The sequence below is a fragment of the Ursus maritimus genome, unplaced genomic scaffold (assembly GCF_017311325.1).
Source record: "Ursus maritimus isolate PB19 unplaced genomic scaffold, ASM1731132v1 scaffold_1, whole genome shotgun sequence".
In the NCBI taxonomy this organism is placed as follows: Eukaryota; Metazoa; Chordata; class Mammalia; order Carnivora; family Ursidae; genus Ursus; species Ursus maritimus.
Genome location: NW_024423343.1, coordinates 1,217,253 through 1,237,848, shown reverse-complemented (window position 1 = coordinate 1,237,848; position 20,596 = coordinate 1,217,253). Strand labels below are relative to the sequence as shown.

At 61.6% G+C, this 20,596-nt stretch overlaps 1 protein-coding gene across 1 annotated transcript in view; it reads left to right on the top strand.

Moving 5' to 3' along the window:
- The first annotated feature begins 88 nt into the window (after positions 1–88).
- CROCC2 (ciliary rootlet coiled-coil, rootletin family member 2) overlaps positions 89–20,596 on the top strand; it is a 65,374-nt gene continuing 44,866 nt past the window's right edge. The window contains 8 exon segments of the mRNA XM_040636314.1: positions 89–169; positions 9,091–9,241; positions 10,235–10,401; positions 12,415–12,521; positions 13,890–14,055; positions 18,139–18,242; positions 18,833–19,060; positions 20,245–20,341. Of these exon segments, the coding sequence (XP_040492248.1) occupies positions 89–169; positions 9,091–9,241; positions 10,235–10,401; positions 12,415–12,521; positions 13,890–14,055; positions 18,139–18,242; positions 18,833–19,060; positions 20,245–20,341 (1,101 nt within the window).

Sequence of the window (20,596 nt, the reverse complement as noted above, 5' to 3'; positions counted from 1 at the left end):
CGGGTCCCGGCCCGGCCAGGGTTCCGGGAGGAGACTCACCGGGCAGCCAAGCCCTGGCTTTCTCCCGAGTCCCGCGCTCCCGTCCAAGATGAGTTCCGCCTCCAGTGAGCCTGGCGATGGGGATGCTGCGGCGGAGCAGTCCCCGCTGGGGCTGGACACCGTGATCCAGGTCAGTGGGCGCCCGCCCTCCGGCACCCTCCTGGGACTAGGCTCCGAGGGCACGTTGGGAGGGTGCACGGAGAGGCCACACCTCCCCAGCTCCAATGGGCACTGGGTGCTCACATGGTCAGCATGAGCACACGCATGCGTGCGTGCACGAGCGCGCACACACACAGTTGCGGCCTCAGCGCAGGAGAGGGGCCTGGGGAGAGACTGGACTGGGCACGGGGAGCCCTGAGCCCAGCGGCCAGCCTCCCCGTCCGTGCCCGCACGAGCTCAGGCTATCAGCCCACTTCTCCGAGCCTCAGGCTCACAGCCTGCCCACCGCGGGTGGGGAGGGACAGACGACCGTTCCCCACTGGGGTCCCACGTGCTGGGATCTCATTCGCTGCTTGCTTCGTGAAGGCAAGAGTGTGGGAGCCGCGATGGCTGGGTGGGCATGGCTCATCCCAGTGTCTCTTCGGTGACTTTCAGAACTTCTCCGAGCACTTAACAGCAACAACAGCAAAAGGGCTGGGAACTACCCCCATGCGCCTCTCTCCTTCACTCCCTACCTCCCAGAGTCAGTCCAGCGCCCAATGCCACCATCTCACCCCCTTAGGTGCCCACCACTGCCATCACTTGACTCTGGCCACCACGGCCAGGCAGTCCCCACCCTGAGTGACCCCTCGGGGATCCCAGCGAACCCTCGATGCCCCGGCTGACTCAGAGTTGTTTATTAACCCAGTTCTTAGACTCTCAGACTACGCTGTAGTAGTCAGCGCAGGTGGCCCTACATAAACAGCACAGGTGGCCAGAGAAGAGCACAGGTGGCCCTACATAAACAGCACAGGTGGCACCAGCTGTGGGCAATTGCCACGTGATTAAATAACATGGTGGAGCCACCTTCCACACGCGCAGGCACACACACACATACACATGTGCACGCACACACTGATGCCTACACAGGATACGACGTGATGGGACAGGATACTTGAATCAGATGATGCAACAAGACAAAACAAGGGCCCTTGACCAGCTCCCAAGGGGTGTCAATTCTCTGGATGGAGAGGACAGGTGGAGGGAAGGAAGGCTTGCATACTACAGTTTCAAGACACTTTCAGCCAGGCATCCTGTAGGGTCCTCCTGCCAGTCAGGACGATTCTATCATCCTCTCTGGATTCCAGGAAAATAGAGGCTTGCGGGTCAGAGCATGTTGCTATGGTTACCAGCGGTTGAGGAAGAGACACCGGCTGGGGCCACTGTCTGGCGGTGGGCATGGGTGCTTGGCAGACAAGGCTGCCCCCAAATCCCCAGTGCCTGTGGGAAACTGTCATCTGAAAGTCACAAGGAGTCCCAGCCCAGGTCTGCTCTGCCCACCTGGCCAACACCTGTTATTTGCATTGTGGTGATGGAGATCTGGGTGCCATCGCCCTGGGGGTGAGCAGGCAGGCAGGCGCCAAGAGATGCCCAGATAGGCCTGTCCAGACGGGGAGCCAGGGCCCAGGGCTCCTCCAGCCCCTTTGGCTGCAGACAGGGAAACTGAGGGACCTGGGCAAGGTGTGGCTTGCGGATGGGGGCCTCGTGTGGGACCAGGCCTGAACGTACTCCCCACGCCTGGGGAAGCCCTCCCTGCAGCCCCTGCCTGGCACCCTGGAGTGCCCGGCCCCTGGCCGCCCCCTCAGAGCTGGGTTCTCAGAGGGCCCGGACCCAGAGCAGACAGAGGCGGACACGGGGAGAGCCCCAGGCGGGGAGGCCAGTGCCAGAGGGCCCATGATTCCAGACTCAGTCCCCTTAAGAGCTACCGAAACGACTCTTTCTTTCAGGTGTAGATTCTGATTAGGGGTATTTTCCTCGGAATTTGTCCACAATATCTAAATTTTCAAATTTACTGACAAAAGTTGTTCCCGACACGTTCTCGCTGTTGTTTCGATGTCTGAGGGTCTGAAGCAGGTGGCCGCCGGCCCCTGGAGTTGAGGGCTGGAGACAGGACTTCCTGTGGCATGCGGGGCATCCGGGGCAGGCCGAGAGGAGTCGGTCGCCCTGAGCGATACCCTGTGTCTTTCTGACTTCGGCCATTGGTTGATCCTTTTTACGGGACTTCGCCTTCCATCTCGTTAGTGTATAGATTTATCATTCCTTTGCTTTCCAGTTCTTTGGGTCTGTTGCTCACTAATTTTTTGAGATGTGTGCTTAGCTCATTAATTTGCAATCTTCTTTAAAAAAAAATTTTTTTTTAACGGGGCGCCTAGGTGGCTCAGTCGGTGGAGTGCCCGACTCTTGGTTTCAGCTCGGGTCATGATCTTGCGGTTGTGGGGTCGAGGCCGGCCGTGGGCTCCGTGCTCAGCGCACAGTCGGCCTCTTATTTTCTCTCCCTCTTCCTGTCTCACCTCCTCTGTCTCTCCCTCTGCACACGTGCATGCAGGGGCTCGCTCTCTCTCTCTCAAATAGATAAATAAAATCTTCTTAAAAAATGTTTTTTTAACTTCTTAAAAAATTATGGCAAAAAATATATATACACATAAAATTTACCATTTTAACCATGTTCACGTGTGCAGTTCAGTGGCATGGAGCACATTCAATTTGTGCAGCCATCATTACCATCGCCTCCAGAACTTTCCCACCTTCTCAAACTGAAACTCTGTCCCCGTGAAACGCGGACTCCCCAGCCCCACGCGCCCACCTTCTGCTCTCTGCCTCTGTGAACGTGGCTACTCTCAGGACCTGAGAGGTGGAATCAGGCAATATTTCTCCCTCTGTGCTGATCCATTTCACTCAGTGCGATGTCCCCCTGGTTACCCACGTGCTAGCCACGGTCAGAATGTCCTTCCGTAGCAAGGCCGAATCACACTCCATTGTGTGGATGAATCACGTTGTGCTTCTCCGCTCATCTGTTCACGGACAGCTGGGTTGTTCCCACCTTTGGGCTGCCTGGACTACGCTGCTGCGAACATGGGTGTGCGAGTCTCTGTTTCAGTCCCTCCTTCTCTAGTTTTGGGGATACACCCAGAAGGGGGTTCTGGGGTGGTAACTATGTGAGGAGCCACCCTACTGTTTTCCACAGCAACTGTGTCATGTCCCACTTTTTCTTTTTTTAAGTATGCTTTTCTTTCTAAACAAGTTAGCTACATCCCATAAATTTTGATATAATAATTTTCATTATTCTCCAGTTCAAACTGTTTCCTAATTTCCATTGGGATGTTATCCATGGGTTATCTAGAGGTATAAATACCCTAATTTCCAAACATGTAGACATTTTCAAATTATTTTCTACACCTCATTTGACTATACTGTGCTCAGAGGTTTTGTTCGGAACATCTTAGAGTGGACAAGCCTATTAGCATCCAAGCGGGGACAGTAGGGAGGTAAGTAGACCTATGGACCTGCTCTCAGGGAAGGCTCCATGCTGGAAATAGACATTTGGAGTTGTTGGCAAGTGGGCAGCCGGGTGTGTACATGGCAAGAGGGGCTGGAGCACTCCCACACTTAACGATGGGAGAGGCAAGATCCTTCCAGCCAAGGAGACCAAGACGGGGGGCCAATGAGGAGGATACGTTTCAGGGAGGAGGTGGTGACCCACATGCTGCTAAGAGATCAAGGAAGATGGAGACCATGGACCACTGGGTTTAGCAGCCTGGAGGTCATGGGTGACCTTGACTGCAAGGGTACCTCATGGGGCATGTAGGAGCAACACTTTATTTTTTAAAGAGGGGCATAAATTAAAACAGTTTGTGTCAATAAGAATGGTCTGAAAGAGAGAGCAAGACCACTGACACATAAGCAGAAGGCGGGCTTGCTGGAGCGATGTGTTGGGTACATGACAGAAGGTGAGTGGGATGGACGGGATGGATGGGACGGGACCTGAGAGGGCCCACCCATGGGACAGGAGTTGGCATTGCTGGAGAGCATCATGGGGTGTGGCAAGCCCTCATGAGTCACCAGCCAAGGGCCAAGCCCTGTGCTATTTCCAAGCAAGCCAGGGACAAAGGCACTGCCCCATCTCCAAGTCTTCCATCTATTTGCCCTGCTGCAGCCAAGGTCACGTCAGAGCGGGTCAGATTAACCAGCTACGCTAATCAGAGGGGCCACATCCCCCTCCTCATTCAGAAACACCGCTCTCCCCGCCGCCACCCCCTGGTCCAAGGGGACTGCGGCTGCACACCCATCAAGGGGGCAGGCACTCAAGGCTTCCACAGGGTCCTTTCCTGCCTTGTTCCCCCCGCCCCCGTCCCTGCACCCTCCTCCGCCAGGCCCCATGCAGACTTTGAGAACCCACCCCACTGCTGTTGCTTCCACTCTTCCCTCCACTTGGACAGCTGACCTGTGCCCCTGCTAGCTGTTGGACTCTTGCTTACCCTTCCAGGTCCAACTGACCTGCCACGTCCTCTAGGAAGTCCGTGTGGGCCCTGTGAACACAGGGCAAACAAGATCAACAGGGCCCTTGCCCTTCCGCGCATTCCTTAATATAAATCATTTTGTAAGTTAGTGATTTATCCCTTAGGCTGTGTTTTCCATCATTCACCTGGTGACCTGTGCCAAGCATTGATCATGCTGGGAACTCAGAGATAAATGACAAGCTGTGCCCCTCACCCCCAAAGGCCTGTTCAACGCCTGGCCCGGACCCCATTTATTACGAGTTGAGGACCAAACTGCCACCCATAAGAAGCATGGCCCTGCTCCTGGGGTGACACCCAGGGCCCCAGGGGGCTCCACAAATGCACTGGCCAGTGCTCAGACACAGCAGTCAGAGGCCAGCTGTGACCCCAGACACAGAGAAGCTCTTTCTCCTAAGGAAGTGGAGCCTGGCAGGCAAGCACCCCGGCCAGGGCCCTCTCCGCAGCAGGCCAAGCCACAGAAAGATGGCAAGCAGACGTCCGGTCCCTGCCTTGGCTGCAGGCCCTGTCCGCAGATGTGTTCTCCCAGCTGTGCCCGCTCCTGGCAAAGGCCAAGCCCGCACCGAGGGATGCAGGCAGGCCCGGCTCTCTGTTCCTCTGCCATCTGCCTGGGCTCGGGGACGTGCCGCACCGGGGAGGACACCTGAGGCCAGTGTGGCTGCTGAGTCCCGATTTCCAGCCGCTGGGAGGGTGCTGGGACCCACTGCTTTTTGTGAGCACACGACCTTGGGTGGGCCTCCTCACCCATAAAGTGCACGGGAAACCTGCCCTTTCGGGTCACGACAGCGGGTGTGACAATGTTCGCTAGGAAATCCTCAGGGGTGAACGCCGGCCTCGTGTCCTTCACTTCTCCGGGGGCAGGTAAGCCGCGCACCCTTCCGAGCTTAGGAGCTGGGGCAGGCGCAGCCCCTGCAGACCCGCCGGCGGCCACACGGCGGCACTGTGGGAGCTCAGCCGCCCAGCCCCGCCGCTGGCCAGTCACCCGCCCAGGGGCCCAGGACAGCTCCTGAACGCTCACTCCCTCCCTCCGTCTGCCCTGCCCCGGGAGGCCGCAGCCTGTGGCCTGGTGGAGTCGGGACCGTCCACCGGACACTCTCCCAGGGTGGTGATTTTAATCCGAGGTTCTGCTGCCCCTCCCCACCTGCCACTGGGCTCATTGAACCCACCCTGGCGCACCCAAGGGTCTCCCTAAGTCGGGTGCGGGGAAACCTCGCCCTCTTCCATCCTGAAAATGCCAGGGTCCTCTTGTGGACTCATCCTCGCTCCCCCCGGGTAACGGGCTGTCTGTCCTGGTGCCCCTGGCAGCCTGGACATCCAGGGGGAGCTACTCAGGGACTTCTGAGGCTGCTCTCCAGCAACAGGAAGCAGTGAAATTGCTCTGCGTGATTTCCATTCCTGACCGACAAGCGGCCTCCTGTCCCAGACTCCACACCCCACCCTCCATAGAGCTGCAGCAACCCCCTTCCCATTTCACAGAGGACGACCTGGGGGCAGGAGACACACCTGGGGTCATGCGGTGCACTGGCTGTGGCAGGACAGGAACCCCAGCCCAATTCTCCTTAAGGGGAATCCTGCCCCGATTGGGGTGGGGTAGATAGGGGAGCCCATGTTTCTCCGTATGCAGGCTGTCCCCTCCACATAGCCACAATGGGGGGCGGACCGGGACCAGGGGGTGCTGCCCCCTTGGCCAGGATCTGTTTCCATGGGCCTTGCCACGCAGGGGCTGGGACCTTGCAGTGGCCTTTAGCGTAAGTTGGGCTGAGAAGGGCGCCGGGGGCAGGAGGAAGGGACAGGGCTGGGTTCAACTGAGTCTGAGGTCTTTGGGGAAACTGACGTCCGTCCCTCCGACTGGCTGAGAGTCCTGGGAGGACGGGCAGCCTTCCAGAGGTCTCCCTGTGCACTGCCCTGACTAACAGACGCCCACCCCCCAGGGCCCGGCCACAGATGGCCAGCCGTGGAGGCCCCCGGCCCGCAGAAGAGGTGACCCGTCCGGACCTGCAGGGTCGCAGGTGGCAGCCGGGGTCTGGAGACAGGAAGGTCTCGGGGCTGAGCGGCTCGGAGTGCGCAGCTTCTCTGGGCCAGACGCAAGGCGGCCGGGAACAAGCAGCGAGCCCCGGGCTCCCGCCCAGAGGTCCGCGAGGCCCCGCGCCCGCCCCGGATAGAGACCTGGCCTCTCTCCCGGCCCCGCCCCACTCCCGGCTCTACCCCTTCCCCTCCCGGCCCCACCCCCTCGTGGCCCTCCCCCTCCCGGCCCCGCCCTCCCCTCCTGCCCCTGCCCCTCCCCCTCCTGGGCCTGACCCTTCCCCGCCTCAACACCCCACGGTCCCTCCCCGCCGCGCGCCCCCCGCCGCGCCCCCTTGGCTCCAGCTGGGCCGCGGCCCATCGCAGGCACCCGGCCACAGCTGGAACCCATTACGCCCCCAGCGCCTCTTGGGACGTCTCGGCTAATAAGTGACCCTCTGTAAATGTTAGGAATGAGTCAAGTTTAGGCCGCGCTGCTGCCTTCCCGTTAGCGGGTGGCGCCTCGGATGCCCGAGGGAGCGGGGCGGGCGGGGGAGGGCGAAGGGGCAGAGTCGTTCCTGGCCTCGGAGGGAGAGCTTCCTGCAGTTCATTGTTCCTACAGCGGGGCCGGGTGGGTCTCGCTACCCCGCTGAGCCTCAGTTTCCCTGCGTGCAAATACAGGGTTTAGGGCAGACAATGGCTGAGCCCCTTCTGCCGCCTTTCCTCACTGGAGGACAGGAGAGGCTGTTGATGGTCTTGGCACCCGTGCCTCGCTTGGCCCAGAAAGGGTAGCAGGCACATCCCCCCCTGCCCCCCGAGGCAGGCTGCTCACTTCCCACCCGGAGTAATACTGAAGGGGTCATGGTTGGGGGGGGATGTTGGGGGATGGCGCCTTCCCAAGGCCCCCTGCCGGCTCAAATTCAAACATCCCTGCGCAAAGTAAGGCTCCAGCCTGAAGAAGGGCTGGAGCCCAGGTGAACCAGGACTAGGGTTCTCACTGCAGGGGGAAGGCAGTGGAAGTCGGTCTGCCGTATTTGCTCAGTGACCATCCAGCCACTGGGCTGCTGCTGGGGATCCGAACGGGGCCTTACCAGGTGTCATGCAGGAGCCTAGGTCTCAGGGTGACTCTTGGCAGTCTGGTCCGGGTGGAACATGCCTCGTGTCCAGGGAGAGTTTGAGTGAGGCGTGTGTGCAGAAGATGGCAGGTTGGGATCTCGCGAAGGAAGAACAGAGAGAGTGCACCAGGGCAGAACAGGGGTGCACCCAGGAAGCCCTCCACCCCTGCCAGCCAGGGGCTGAGGGTCAGAGCCAGGTGCAGGGGTCTGAACCTGGAGAAGGACTTCAGGGAGAGCCGGGAGGCTATCGGAGGAGGGAGGGGACAGGCAGTAGGAGGCTGCTCAGTGGTCACTCATCGGGACCCTGGGCTGGGAGGGAAATCGGGGGCGTCACAGGGTGGGGGAGCAGGCTCTGAGGGACCACAGGGAGAGGGGTCCTGGGAAGCTGGAGGAGGGGTGAGTCTGAGCACATGGTGGTGAGTTTCGGAAGTCTGGGACTGGGTGGGGCGTGATAGGAAGACCCTGGTTTGCAGCCCTGGAAAGTCACTGGGAGCAGACATCTGCCTCCAGGATCCCCTGGGAAGCATCCGGGGATCTTGCCACAACAAGCCCTCTCACGTGCAGAGTGAAGCGCTGTTTCACAGGCCCCTGAACATCCTTCCTATGGCCAGTGCCACAGTTAGACCTCGGGGGCCAGAGGGCGACCCCCAGCCCTCCCCAGCTCTGCCCATCTCACGGTGCACAGAATCCCCAGGGCCAAAGCAGCGTGTCAGCTTAGAGCCCAAGACCTCCCAACACTAGTCTCTGGGTATCCAGGACCCTGGGATTTCCTGCCCACGTCCAGACCTACTGAGACCTCTCCCACGGCAGGTCAGCTGCTCTGGATGGTCCAGGAAGGAGGGCTGTCCTCACTGTCCTTCCATAGCCCCTCCCTTGGTTCCTGCCCTGCCCTCTCCCGGGGCCCACACGTGCCCTTCCTGGTGAACAGAGAAAAGCCCTGAGCAGCTGGCCATGTCCTAAAGGGAGGTGGGTGGGTGGGCCTAGATCCTTAAAAGTCATCAATCCCTCCCAGCAACTCCCCCTGTGGAAGGGGTGAGACTGCGTGCTGCAGGTGGGCAGGAGATCGGGTCCCATGACCCGGGCAAGGGCACATGCCTCCCAGTGCCCCTGGAGAGACCCACCGTGAACACTGAGCCCGGCAGATGTGGAGCAGGGCCGGAGGGCAGGACGCAGTGACCAGCTAGGGTAGGCGTTCTCCTGGTCCCCAGTGCTCAGAGCACCGCCAGGATAGGCAGGGTGCCATCCCACTCTACAGGTAGAGAAACCAAGGCATGTGCTTTGGGTGATAGCCTCAGGCAGTCCTCTCCAGGACACTTTACTGCCGGGGCGGGGGAGCCCTGTGGTAGCCCCCACTAATCCCAGTGGGCTCGTTGGGAGGGGAGTATTTGGCAGCTGTCCAGAAAGCTGCCAGCCCCAAGCGTGTCTGGATGGCTGTTTTTCAGAGGCTGGAGGACACCATCTTGAGTCCCACGGCCAGCAGAGAAGATCGGGCGCTGACAGTACGTGGGGAAGGCTGGCCGGCTTTGCCCACGCCTGTGCCTGCCCGAATCCGTGAGATCGTGGCTGGCAGCCTAGGGGACGAACCACACCAAGGTGACGAGCAGTGGCAGGGGTGACGATGGAGGTGGGGGTGGGCACCAGGGGAGCCACAGAGCCACCAGCTGGAGTCCAGCATCCAGGTGTCCCCTGCCCCCACAGTGTCCACCTCGGTGTTCCCAGCCCCACCTCAGCTGGCACCTCCTAGCCTGTCCTCTTGCAGTGAGATGGGGCATGAACCCCACCCTCCCACGGGGTCACCCACAGGGGTCACATGTCGAGACCTACAGCTTGCTTACCATGAGGCCACAAGGACTGTCCAGCGCTGCATTTCTGTTTGTGACACATTTGTGACTACCGGTTTTCATTTCGTCGTATGTGTGTTTCATGAGATGAGTGAAAATCCCGAAGGTCCACACCCAGGAAGCACAGACACTGAGCAGGCCCGCCCCGCCCCGCCCTCTGCTCACCCAGCCCGCAGGCCCCGTGGGGCAGAGCGCTTTGCAGCCGAGAAACTGGCCCCAGTTTGGTCCCTGCAGCGGGGCCACCCAACTGGTCAGGCAACTTGGCCCTAGCTGGTGTGTGGGTTCCGAGACCCCTTTCTATAGTAAGGGTCTGTCCAGCTCCTGAGGAAACCCGTTGCTCATGGGGTGTGTGTTAAGGAAGAAGAAAGCCCACCGTGTGGTTGAAAAAGTCACTCAGATGAGATCCGGTTACCCCGAATCAGCAGTTGTCACTGCCTACCAGAGGGCGGGGGTCCCCAGGGTCCAGGCCACTCCCACACCCTCCACTCTAATTGGTTTGGGGCTGTGTCGGGGTTAAAGGTGTGGATGAGAGGTAGGACGTCGGTGGCCCGCCCTCCGACAGGAGAGGGAGGAAGGCCTGGCGCGTGAGGTCCACACACCCCACACCAGGGTGCCCCAGGTCAGAACTGGAAGAGCAGGGCAGACCGGCAGTGGGAGCCCAGTGACCGGCCCGGAGGCCCACCGTGGGGACAGCGTGCGGTGGCTGAGGAGGTGGAGAGGCCCTGGTCTGGCCACCTGGGCTGAGCCTGGCACCACCCCCCAGGGGCGCAGGAGCCGCTGGCCGCCTCGGGCCGCGTGCAGGAGGAGAACGAGCTCCTGCGGGAGGAGCTGTCCAGGCTGCAGAACCTGCTGGCCCAGGCAGGCTCGGAGCAGGACGAGCTGGCCAGCCGGTACCACACGCTCAGCGAGCGGGTAAGCACGTGCCCCGGGAGCGTGGCCAGGCGAAGGCGGCGGCAGCCTGGCCTGCGGCGAGGTGGTCACCTGTTGGGACTGGTGGTCCAACCTCTGGGTCCATTGTCGAGTCTTAGGACATAGAATGACAGATGATGTCAGCCACGGCACATCGAAACCGCAAGCCACGGTTGGGAAAATGGGCTGGAGAGGGCAGGGTGAGAATAGGACGGGTGTCCAGACCCTCTCCCCACCTCTTCCAAAGTCCCCCCAGGTCTCCCAGCCCATGTGTCCTGGCTGCCTGGGGGCTTTGGGGGGCAGCCTGGTCAGTCCTGAGCCCTCAGCCCCAGCACTTCACTTTTGGGGTCTGCTAGGAATTGGCCCCAACCCTCAGACAGAGGTCGTAGAGAATTGGCTCCAACCCCCCCACCTTTCCCTGACAGCCGAGGCCAGTGCAGACCTCAGAGGACAGCTGTGACCCCTGGGTCCTCGGTCCTCGGTCCCCAGGGGCACCCACAATGCCTTCAGCCACAGCAAGAGGCCCTGTGGTTATAAAGTGTGGGGTTGGGGGTGCCTCCTGTCGTACAGGTGGGGAAACCATGGCAGAAAGCTGAGGAAACTTGCCAGGCCAGAGCCTCTTTGCAGGGTCTGCTGCCCCGAGCTCGATGGCTCCTGAGGCGGGACTGGGCCGGGGATGCCCAGCTCCCAGTGTGGGGTGCTCAGAGCCCCTGCTGCATCTGGCCCACCCCACCACGGCTGTCTTCAGAGTCCTCCTTGCACTACGTGGCAGGGTAGATGACCCCACTTTCCGGAAGAGAAAACTGAGATTCAGAGCAGCCAGACTTGCCCAGGGCTGTGCTGCCAGTGTTGGAGCCAAGACTGAACCAGGGGCTGGCCCTTTCCCCAGCGTGACCAGGGACCCGTGCCAGCTGCCCAACGGCCCCAGGATACGCGGGGCTTCCAGGAATCAGCGGCATCACCAGCCCCCACACTAAACACCAGCTCTCACTGCTGCTCCCGCCCCTAGGGAGCCCCTCAGGGCAGGACCACGAAGGGCAAAGGGCGTCCTCATCCCCATCAGGGCCAGGAGGACGTCAGCGAGCTTGCCTGCCCTCCAGGGCTGTCTGTGGCCTGGGCCCAGTCGTGGGGGTGGGGGACCTTCCTAGCACAGGGTGGGGAGATGTTGGGAACCGGCGGTAGAAATAGAAGCCAGAAATCCTGCGGACAGATGAGGAAGCCTCATGAGTCAGAGCTGAACTCCCAGACCCCGCAGTTCAGCGCACATGTCCAGCTCCCGCGGGCGTCTCAGCACTCCCGCCTTGTGCAGGCGCCAGAAGGGACCAGGCCTCCCCCATGTTACCCCAGAGCAGATGGGCAGGGCAGGGCGGGGGTCAGGGTGGCCAGTGTGACTGCTTTGTGGACACCCAGCCCCTGCCCTGGCCTCCTGGCTCTCCTGATCTCCCCGTGTCTCAGCCCCCCACCAACCTGTCTGCTGGGCTTGAGTTCCCCTCCCCAGACACCCCAAGCGTGCTCTGGGTCGGCACAGTGAGGGGCAGCCCCTAGCACTTCCTGTCCTCTTGGAGCTCCAGGTCCCCATCTGCTCAGGCTCCAGCAGGGAGCCAGGAAGGACGCAGGCTCTGGGGCTGACCTGGTCCAGCTCGGATGACCCCCTCCCCACCAGGCCCGCTGGGGGCTAAAGCCCACTCATGGTGGCCTTGGCTTTCTGCCCACCTGCTGGAGGAGGCACTGGGAACACAGACCCCAGCACTGGGCGGGGGCAGGGGGGCAGCGGGCCCCACACTTTCTCTCTCTCAGCAGGGGTGACCGCAGGCCTGCCCCGGAGACCCCCTCCCCAGCCAGCCACAGGCACTTGGCACAGGGTCGGGGTGTGAAAGCCTGCCCCCTGCCCCAGCACGCGGGGGGAGGGGGCTGAACCTCAGCAGAGCCCTGCTGGCAGCCCGGGGGAGCCCTCCCTCCCCGCCGCTGCCTGGTGGGCTCGAGAGCCGTGGGCTCGTGGGCTGCTGTTCCCCGCAGCTGCAGGCCCGTCTGGAGACCACCGAGGCCCGGCTGCGGAGGTCGGAGCTGGAGCACAGCGTGGACCTGGAGGAGGCCCTGGGCCGTTTAGAGGCCGCTGAGCAGAGGCGAGTCCGGATGGATGCGGCGGTCAGGGCTACCGGCAGTCACCCTCAGAGGCAGGAGACCCCACTGTGCCTTAGGGCTATTGGCCAGTCTCTTCCCAAAGCGACTCCAAGTCAGATTTGCCTGGACGCGTTGGCCACAGGCTTCAGAGGCAGGGGAAGGAGTGCGCAGAGGTGGGGGGGGGGGACCAACTGGCTGTGGGCCTCAGGTGTGGGGTGCAGGTCTCACAGGTCTGGGGGTCTCACTGGCCCTGCACTCCCAAGCCTGCCACCTCCAGGCCCCCGGCGCCCACCAAGGCTGGTGTTCTGGTGAGCACAGCAGGCAGGCCCCCTGAGCTGACAGGGGCCCTCGTCAGCACAGCCAGTCCTGGGGTATCCATGGGTGCTCCCCCAGCCGCACCCTTCTTCACGCTCCGGCCCTGACTCCCAGGCCCCTTGGGCTTCAGGCCACTCTGATTTCATGGTCAGAGGCTCCTCTTTTCTCCATCGGCCAGTATGTGTCGTGGCCTAGCCTCCCCAGTGGTCACCCCAGCTCTCCAGAAGTAGCCCCGGAACCCCCAAACTCCAGGACACCGTCCCTGGAAGGGAAAGGCATGTGTCCACACTGCAGGGAAGACAGCCAGGCGGCGTTGAGCCCCTGACCTCGGCTGCATCTCCAGACCTGGGGGGGTTAGGACAGTTGCGGAGTACTTCCCGTTAATTGCTTCATCCTCGGGGACTCTGGAAACACAAGGAGAGTGCTGAGAAGCATATTGAAAACCAGTTTTCAGAAACAGTGGGGGCGGGGGTGAGGGTCACAACCCAAGAGGAGGTGATGCCCAGGTTGCAAAGAGGAGCAGAGAAGGTCCCTTTTGCAGCCTTGCAGCCTGGCTGGGAGGACTGGCTCTCGGAGGGCTGCTCCACCCAACACGGCCGGTTTCAGTGGAGAAAGGACCCCACGCCACAGGGGGGCTGCCCCCTTCACAGGGCGTGCATGACTCCCTCTCTCCACTGCCCTGCCCTTCCTCCAGGCCCAGTCCCCTCAGCTGCCAGCACCACCCCTCCTGTGTGTCTCAGGGCTCACTTCTGCACCTGGGATGGAGCCAGGCACACTGGTGGGGCACAGGGGGACACTCAGCATGGGAGGAGGAGGGAGAACAGGCGTCTCAGAGACGGAGGAGGGTGCCAGGGGGGCACCCAGATACTGGCTCCCGTTTGAAGAGCCGTGGGGACCCATGGCAGGTGGTCACTGCCGCTAGGGGTGGCTTGGGGACCTTCACACCCGAGCTGGGTTGGCCGGGCCCAGGAAGCATAGGGCTTGGCTCTCAGGGAGCCTTTCAAAGGAGAAGCCACCTGCCCATGGTCAGGCGGCTGCCATTTCTACCCATCCAGGAGCACCGGCCTCTCCCAGGTGAATGCCCTTCTGCGGGGACAGCTGGAGCACATGAAGAAGGCCAACGACAGGCTGGCCGAGGAGTTGGCCAGGACAACGCACGGCGTGCTCCGTCTTCAGAGCAAGCTGGAGCTGAGGGAGATGCAGCACTGGACTGAGAGACAGGTGCTTTCCCACTTGTGCCTGTCGGCTGAGGACCCCTGTTCCAGCGCTGGCAGCTGGTGGCAGGGGCAGGCCATGGGGACCGGGAGCGGGTGAACGGGCTCTAGCCATGCTTCCTCCTGGAGGACAAGGCCACTGCCCTCCTGCCATACCATGTTCCCCATCCAGCTAGGCCACAGCAGTCTACAGAGTGGGGGCACCAGGGTAGGGAGGACCTCCCTTGAGAACAGGCAGGCAGGACCCCAAGATCAGACTTGGAAAGTAGAATGAGACCACAGGGCCAAGTCCTGGTTCTGGCACGGCCTGCCCCGTTCTTGAGAGAGAAGGAGGTCTCCGTAGGCCTAAATCCGGCTCGGGCTGCGGGGGTCGGGGGCACGCAAAGGAGCCTGGGGCCACACCGTTGCTCCCAGGCCCTGGCCGTTGCCAGCAGAGCCCTCCTGCGGCCTTGCCTGGTTAGCCTTTGAAACCCTAAGCCCTTCAGGGGCTCAGGGTACAGTGCCCCAGGCTGCGGCCTCGGGAGGGAACACCCCCCCCCCCCCCCCGGCGTGAGCAGGGGAAGATACTCGGGACAGATGATGCCCTGCTGCCTTTCCTGGTCCAGGTCTTCCCACGGCTAGGCTTGCGGCCACAAAGTGAAAAGAGGCACTCACTCCTCTGCTCTGCTCTGTCCTTGGACACAGGCCCCTGAAAGGGGCACGGCCTGGGGCAGGGCAGGCCTCTCCAGCTGTGGCCGTCCCTAGAGGGGGGCAGGTGTCCCCACGGCCTTCCCCCTGTCCTCTGCAGGTGCCTCTGGCACGATTTCTCCCAGACCCCGCCTGGAAGGTGGCCGCTTCCAGGTGAAAGCAGAGGCCAAGGGCGTCCAGTGTGCCCGGGCCTCAGGCTGACCCCACACAGACGACTCTCAGACGAGCCCACCTCAGAGGGCCATCCTGCACTGCCCACCCAGCATCAGGCGGAAAGGACAGCCGGCTGGGCCCCCGCAGGCCCGGGACACGGCTGCCATGTGGGAGGGCTTGGCCCCTGTGCCCAGCCGTCCGTGGTTGTTGTTCCGTGGGAGGCTGGGCGGGCCCTCCTGCTGCGTGGAAGGGGAGGGGCAACAGAGAGAGGGTGCTGTCTTGACAGGGGTCACTGAGAGGCCATGTCCGTCACTTCGGGGTAGCAGCTGACAGCAGGGCCCCGAGTGAGGCAGGGGGCCAGTTAGATGCAGCCCCACGTCCCTGCTTCTGCCTCTTCCGACGGCCGGGCTCGGGACTGCCGAGCGGAAACGAACAGGTCTCTAGTTCGGCTTGGATTGGCTTGTCAAGGGTCTTCGTCTCCCCCTCGGCCTTGAAAGGAAGCCTCGCTGGTCGTCAGGTGTTCTCTCTCAATACTTTAAAGATCCTTTCTTTGTCCTCTGGCTCCGCCATCGCCGTCACTCACTGCCGAAAGTGGGCGTCCAGGGCCTTTGATGCTGGCCTCCTCGCAAAGGTAACCTGTCCTCCCACCTGGCAGCTTTAAGATCCCGGCCTTGCCTGTTCCGTGGTTTTCCTAGGACGGGTCTCTGTGCAGATTTCTTTCTGTTTATTGTGCTTTGGATGCATCATGATGCTGTGTCTTGTTACTTCTGGAAAGTAGCCCTCACGTCTCCGAGCGTTGCCTGCGCTCATCCTTGCTCCTCCCGACTCCAAACAGACCAGCGGCGCTCACAACCCCCCGACCCCCTCAGGCTTCTGAACCTGCGTGTCTTCCTTTTGCCGTCCTGGTTCGTAGTCTAGACAACTTCCTCAAATACCCCTCCCTGGTCAGCCAGTCTGTCTCTGGTGCCCAAGCTCTGTTAAGTGTGCCTGCTTTGCTTAAATTCCAAATGTTGTATTTTTCATCCGGAAGAATTCCAGTTGATTCTTTTCCATACACCTGACTCTGAGCTCACCGGTTCAGCCTCTGGTTTACTTGCTGATGCATACTGAAACCGGGTGCGTTGTCCGGGGTGTCTCACGTTCTGACATCTCCAGTCCTTTAAGGTCTGGTTCTGTTGTTTCTGCTGGCTCTCAATCATACTGCTCTGTTTCCTTGTGTCTTTACCGATTTTTCTGTTTTAATTTTAAACCAAGAGCTGGTTATTTTTCTTGGAACTTTGTGAAAGTTCTTTGGAACCTGGAATGGATGTGGTCTCTTCTAGAGAGGATTTTTGTTTGCTTCTGACAGGTGCGTAGGGGCTCTGACAGTGAAGCAAATTTTCATCCTGAGTCTTTTTTAAGCCACCAGGTTATATGACTTCAGACTGAAAACTGCATATAGACCGACTTGTGGCCCCATGTCCGCAGGGAAGATACTTTCCCTTCCCGTCTTACCATCAGGCTTGCTGTCACAGAACCACAGACCGAGGCTTACGTGACGCTCACAGTTCTAGAGGCAGGAAGTCCAAGATCAAGGGGAGAGACCATTCCGAGTGTGGCCAGGGCCTCTTCCTGGGACCTGGACAGCTCCTTGTCACTATACCCACGCACGCACGCACGCACACGGAGGAGGGGCAAGGGAGCTCTCAGGAGCCCCTTTTATGAGGCCACTAACTCTATCACGAGGGTGGAGCCTGAAGGCCCCACTTCCACATCCCTTCCCACAGGGGACTGGGTTTCAACATTCAAATTTTAGGGGACACGGACATTCCATCCCGGTTCCTCCCGGCATTGCCCTGCAGGCAGGCAGTGCGTGTGCACGCGTGCGTACGTGGGTGCATGTGTGTTCTGGTCAGTCACGGCCGACGCCCCTTACTTAGCAGCTTTGATATCTCACTGGTGAGTGTGGGCAGATTCCCCCTTTGGATGGGCTCCAGGTTTTTCTCTCTGTCCCCTGAGCCCCTGTGGTCAAGGAAACAGGTTCAAGTTGCTGAGTTTGGCAAGAGGTTGCCTGTGTCCCTCTTGAGTTCCTGACCTCGCCGGATCCTGGCCTGAGTGTTCCTTCCCACGTTGGCCAGCCCAGGCCTGCCTTCCGGAAGCTTCGAGGTCTGGAATGTAACGTAGTTCATCGTAGTTATTAGGCCAGGCCAGGCCCGGCACCCACTCCTCCGTGTTACCAGGAGGCAGGTCCAAGCCCTGCTCCTTGATGATCACGATGGGGGTTGGGGGGAGCAGTGCAAGTAGACAGATAACTCTGGTCCCAGGCGTGCAGGGGCATGCCGCGGAGTGTTACAGGGCTCAATGAGGGGACCTCAGATATGGGATCAGACAGGGGCATCAGCAAAGGCTTCATGAAGGAGGGAGGGTGTGTGGGCCTCGAGAGCCGGCGGAAGCAAAGGCACTCTGTCTGAGAGGCGCTCCTAACAGGCAGGGAGGGCAGAGGGAACATGGGGCAGCGCTGGGCACACGGTGAGCCCTCTGGGGTTGCGGGAGCTCAGCACTCAGGACACAGCCAAGTGCAGGGACTGGGAAGGTGGTATGGAGACCCAGGACCCCTGGGCTTCAGCTCAGTTCCCTGAAAGGCTGGCATTGCTGGCCACACACGGCTCGACCCGTTACTGCCCCCAACTCTGTCCCCGGTCCCTCCCCCACAGTCCTGCAGTGGCCTCCCGCTCCGCCATTAACACCTGACTTCACTCCGCCCAGTCTCAGCGGGCGGCTTCCCCCCCCCCCCCCCGTTTCTGTGGCCCTGGCACCTTCAAGGACTGAGCCCTACACCTGGCCGTGTTAGGGGTTCCCCTAGAGTAAGAGCTGTTCTCCTGGTGCGGGGGAGGAAGGGAAGCCTGCCCTCTACGCTGGCGGGGGTGGGAGGCGCATTGCTGAGGGCTGCGGAAGTGCTTCCCACCCCAGCAGGGAGACCAGGCTGGGGGAGTCCTGGTTCTGGGCAGGATCTGGATATGGTCACCTCCCCAAGTCCTCTGGGTGAGGGAGTGAGCACTGCCCCCCAGGAAGCAGGCGATTGGTGTTATTTGGGAAGATAAGCCCATGGGAAAGGGGCTGCAGGACCATAGGTGATGCCGAGTCTGCTCCCTGCCGTGGGCGCCAACCCAGCTTGGCATCTGGAGGAGGGGGTGTGTGGAGAGGGTGAGTGGGGTGGCAGGGCTCCTCTCACCTCCCACGCCTGAAACGGACTCCAGCCTCTTGCTTTCAGAGCCAGAGCACACGCTCGGGGGGACCCCAAGACTTCCTCCTCCTGTGGAGACAGGTCACCGCGCTCCGCATACAGCTGGCCGAGCTGCGTGAGACCACAGAGAGGTGAGGGCACGGGCCCACCGGGGTGGAGGAGATGGGGCATCTGGACCGCAGCTTCCCCCGTGGGTGTGCAGGAACGGACGGGAGAGGCAGGCGATGGGGGAGAAGCACAAACAGAGGAAGGTAGGCAGGGGTGCCAGGGAGAGAAGGCAGTGGGGCAGGCCAGTTAGGGGGACACGGCAGAGCGGGGATCCACATGCACGGAGCTTTGGGGCCCCTCGGATCCCTCTGGCACCTCACACAGGTCTGATCTGGGATCCTTGAGGTACGTGTAGGCACCCCCGTTCACACAGCAGGACACTGAGGCTCGGGGAGGGGGTTCCCAAAGGCTCAGGGGGTCAGTTTGTGCTGGAAGCAGAGAGCTTGTCCTCTCCGGCCTGGCCCAGCCCCTGCTCCCCCTCCCCTGCTGGGATGTGGCCACAATCCACGCCTTGTGCTGGGAGCTTCTGAGGATGGCAGGGGAGGGGTCGGCTGTGGGCAGAGAGCAGGGCCCACGTGACCAGATCCTGCCTCTCCCAGCGGCTTGCAGCCCTCGGGCCGGAGCCCGCGGACAGTCCTGAGGCTCAGCTGGGGGTGCTGCCCTTGTCTCCCAGGGGTCTCACTGACATGCGAGCGGAGGCGGCCAGGACGGCCTGGCGCCTGCAAACGGCCTGCCTGAACCTTGACTCCAACCTGCGGCTGTCGGCCAGCAGCGGGGAGGGCGCCCGGGAGCAGCAGGCCTCGCAGGCTGCACAGCTACAGCGGCAGCTACGGGACAAGGTGCGGGAGATGCTCCAGCTGCAGGGCCGCTGGGACACAGAGAAAGTGGCGCTCCAGGCCAGGTGGGTGCCGGCCGCAGGCTGGCCTGGGCCTGGACCTCCCACCCCTCCCCATCTCCCGAGCGGCTGCAGGTTCCGAGACACATGCCCACGGCCTGCCTGCAGCTTTCCCTCCTGATCTGCGCCCAGCATTCCCACGCCAGGGCACCTCCCGTGCTGCCACTCATGCTCCCGATCGTGCTCTTGGCGGCAGAGGGACGGTCCCCAAGGTGGCGGGCTCACGTGTCCCTAACCAAACCCCAGAGGCTGAGCTAGAGCACCCAAACTTTGAGGGATTCAGGGAACACTGCAGTGGACACATTTGACCTGTGTCCTCATGGCTGGTTCCCAGAAGTGGAATTTCGGCTTTGAGGCAGACCATTCAAGAAGCCGAGGCAGGTGGAGGGGCCCAGGTCTACTCCTGGTGCACATGAGACCAGGGCCCCTTCTGGGGTCTGTGAGCCTCAGAGCAAGCATACGAGGTTTTGGCACAGAACCACGTTGGTGGCTCAGAAATCTCTGGAGGGCACCTTCCGCGGGTAGTGGGGAGACGGCGCCCCAGGGAAGGCCTAACCTGCTGGCCCCGGGATCCCTCGGCCACAAACACCTGCCAAGCTGAGGGGAAGAAACCTGCCCTGCCCTCAAAGGGCCAGTTGAGTCCAATGAACCCCAGACCAGCACCAAAGGAGCATGATGGCCCAATGCAGCCTCCCGGGGTAGTGCCCCATGGCCGAAGACGCTGGGGCCACAGGAAGGGAGACCCAGGTGCCACCAAGGGGAGCCAGGGGTCTTTGAGAAGAAGGTGGCTCCTGGGAAAGAAGGGACAATGATGTCACTTACTCTCGGACTTTGGGTGGCAGAGGTGCTCCAGGCAGAGAAGCAGCTGGACCAAAGGCCCTAGGACGGGGGGGCCTCAGGGGGCCACTGGCCATGATGCTGGAGAGCAGAGTCAGGGTCGGAGTGGGGCCTGGAATGCCAAACTCTGATTCTGCACGTTCCTCCAGAGACAGTGGGGGCCACTGAAGGTTCTAGAGCAGGAGAGAAGTGTCTGACCAGACAGGGGACTAAGGCCCACTCAGCCAATGCAAGGGTGTAGGCCACACCGCAGGGGGAGGACACAGCCTGGGCATCGTTGCCCCCCACACACACACTCTGGGCTTTGTTCTCTGCTCTGACAACCCTTTCCCCGGCCGCCACCTTTTCTGCAGACTCTCTGAGCAGACGGTGCTGGTGGAGAAGCTCACAGAGCAAAACTCGGAGAAGGAGACGGCCATCTGCTCGCTCAGGATGCTCGTTCAGAAGCTGGTGTGCGGGGTGGGGAGGCGGCAGCTCTGCAGGAGGCGGGCGCGGGGCGGGGTGCGGGCGCGGGGCGGGATGCGGGCACGGGGCGGGGTGCAGCTGCCGGCCCCACTGATGAGTCTGCTCCGGCTACAGGGGTCCCGGCGCACCGGAGGCCAGCCGGTGGTGGGCACCTGGGAGGAGGAAGTCGAGTCCCTGCGGCGTGTTCTGGAGAGTATCACAGAGGTGCAGGCCTGTCTCGGTCCTTCCTGCGGCAAAGCG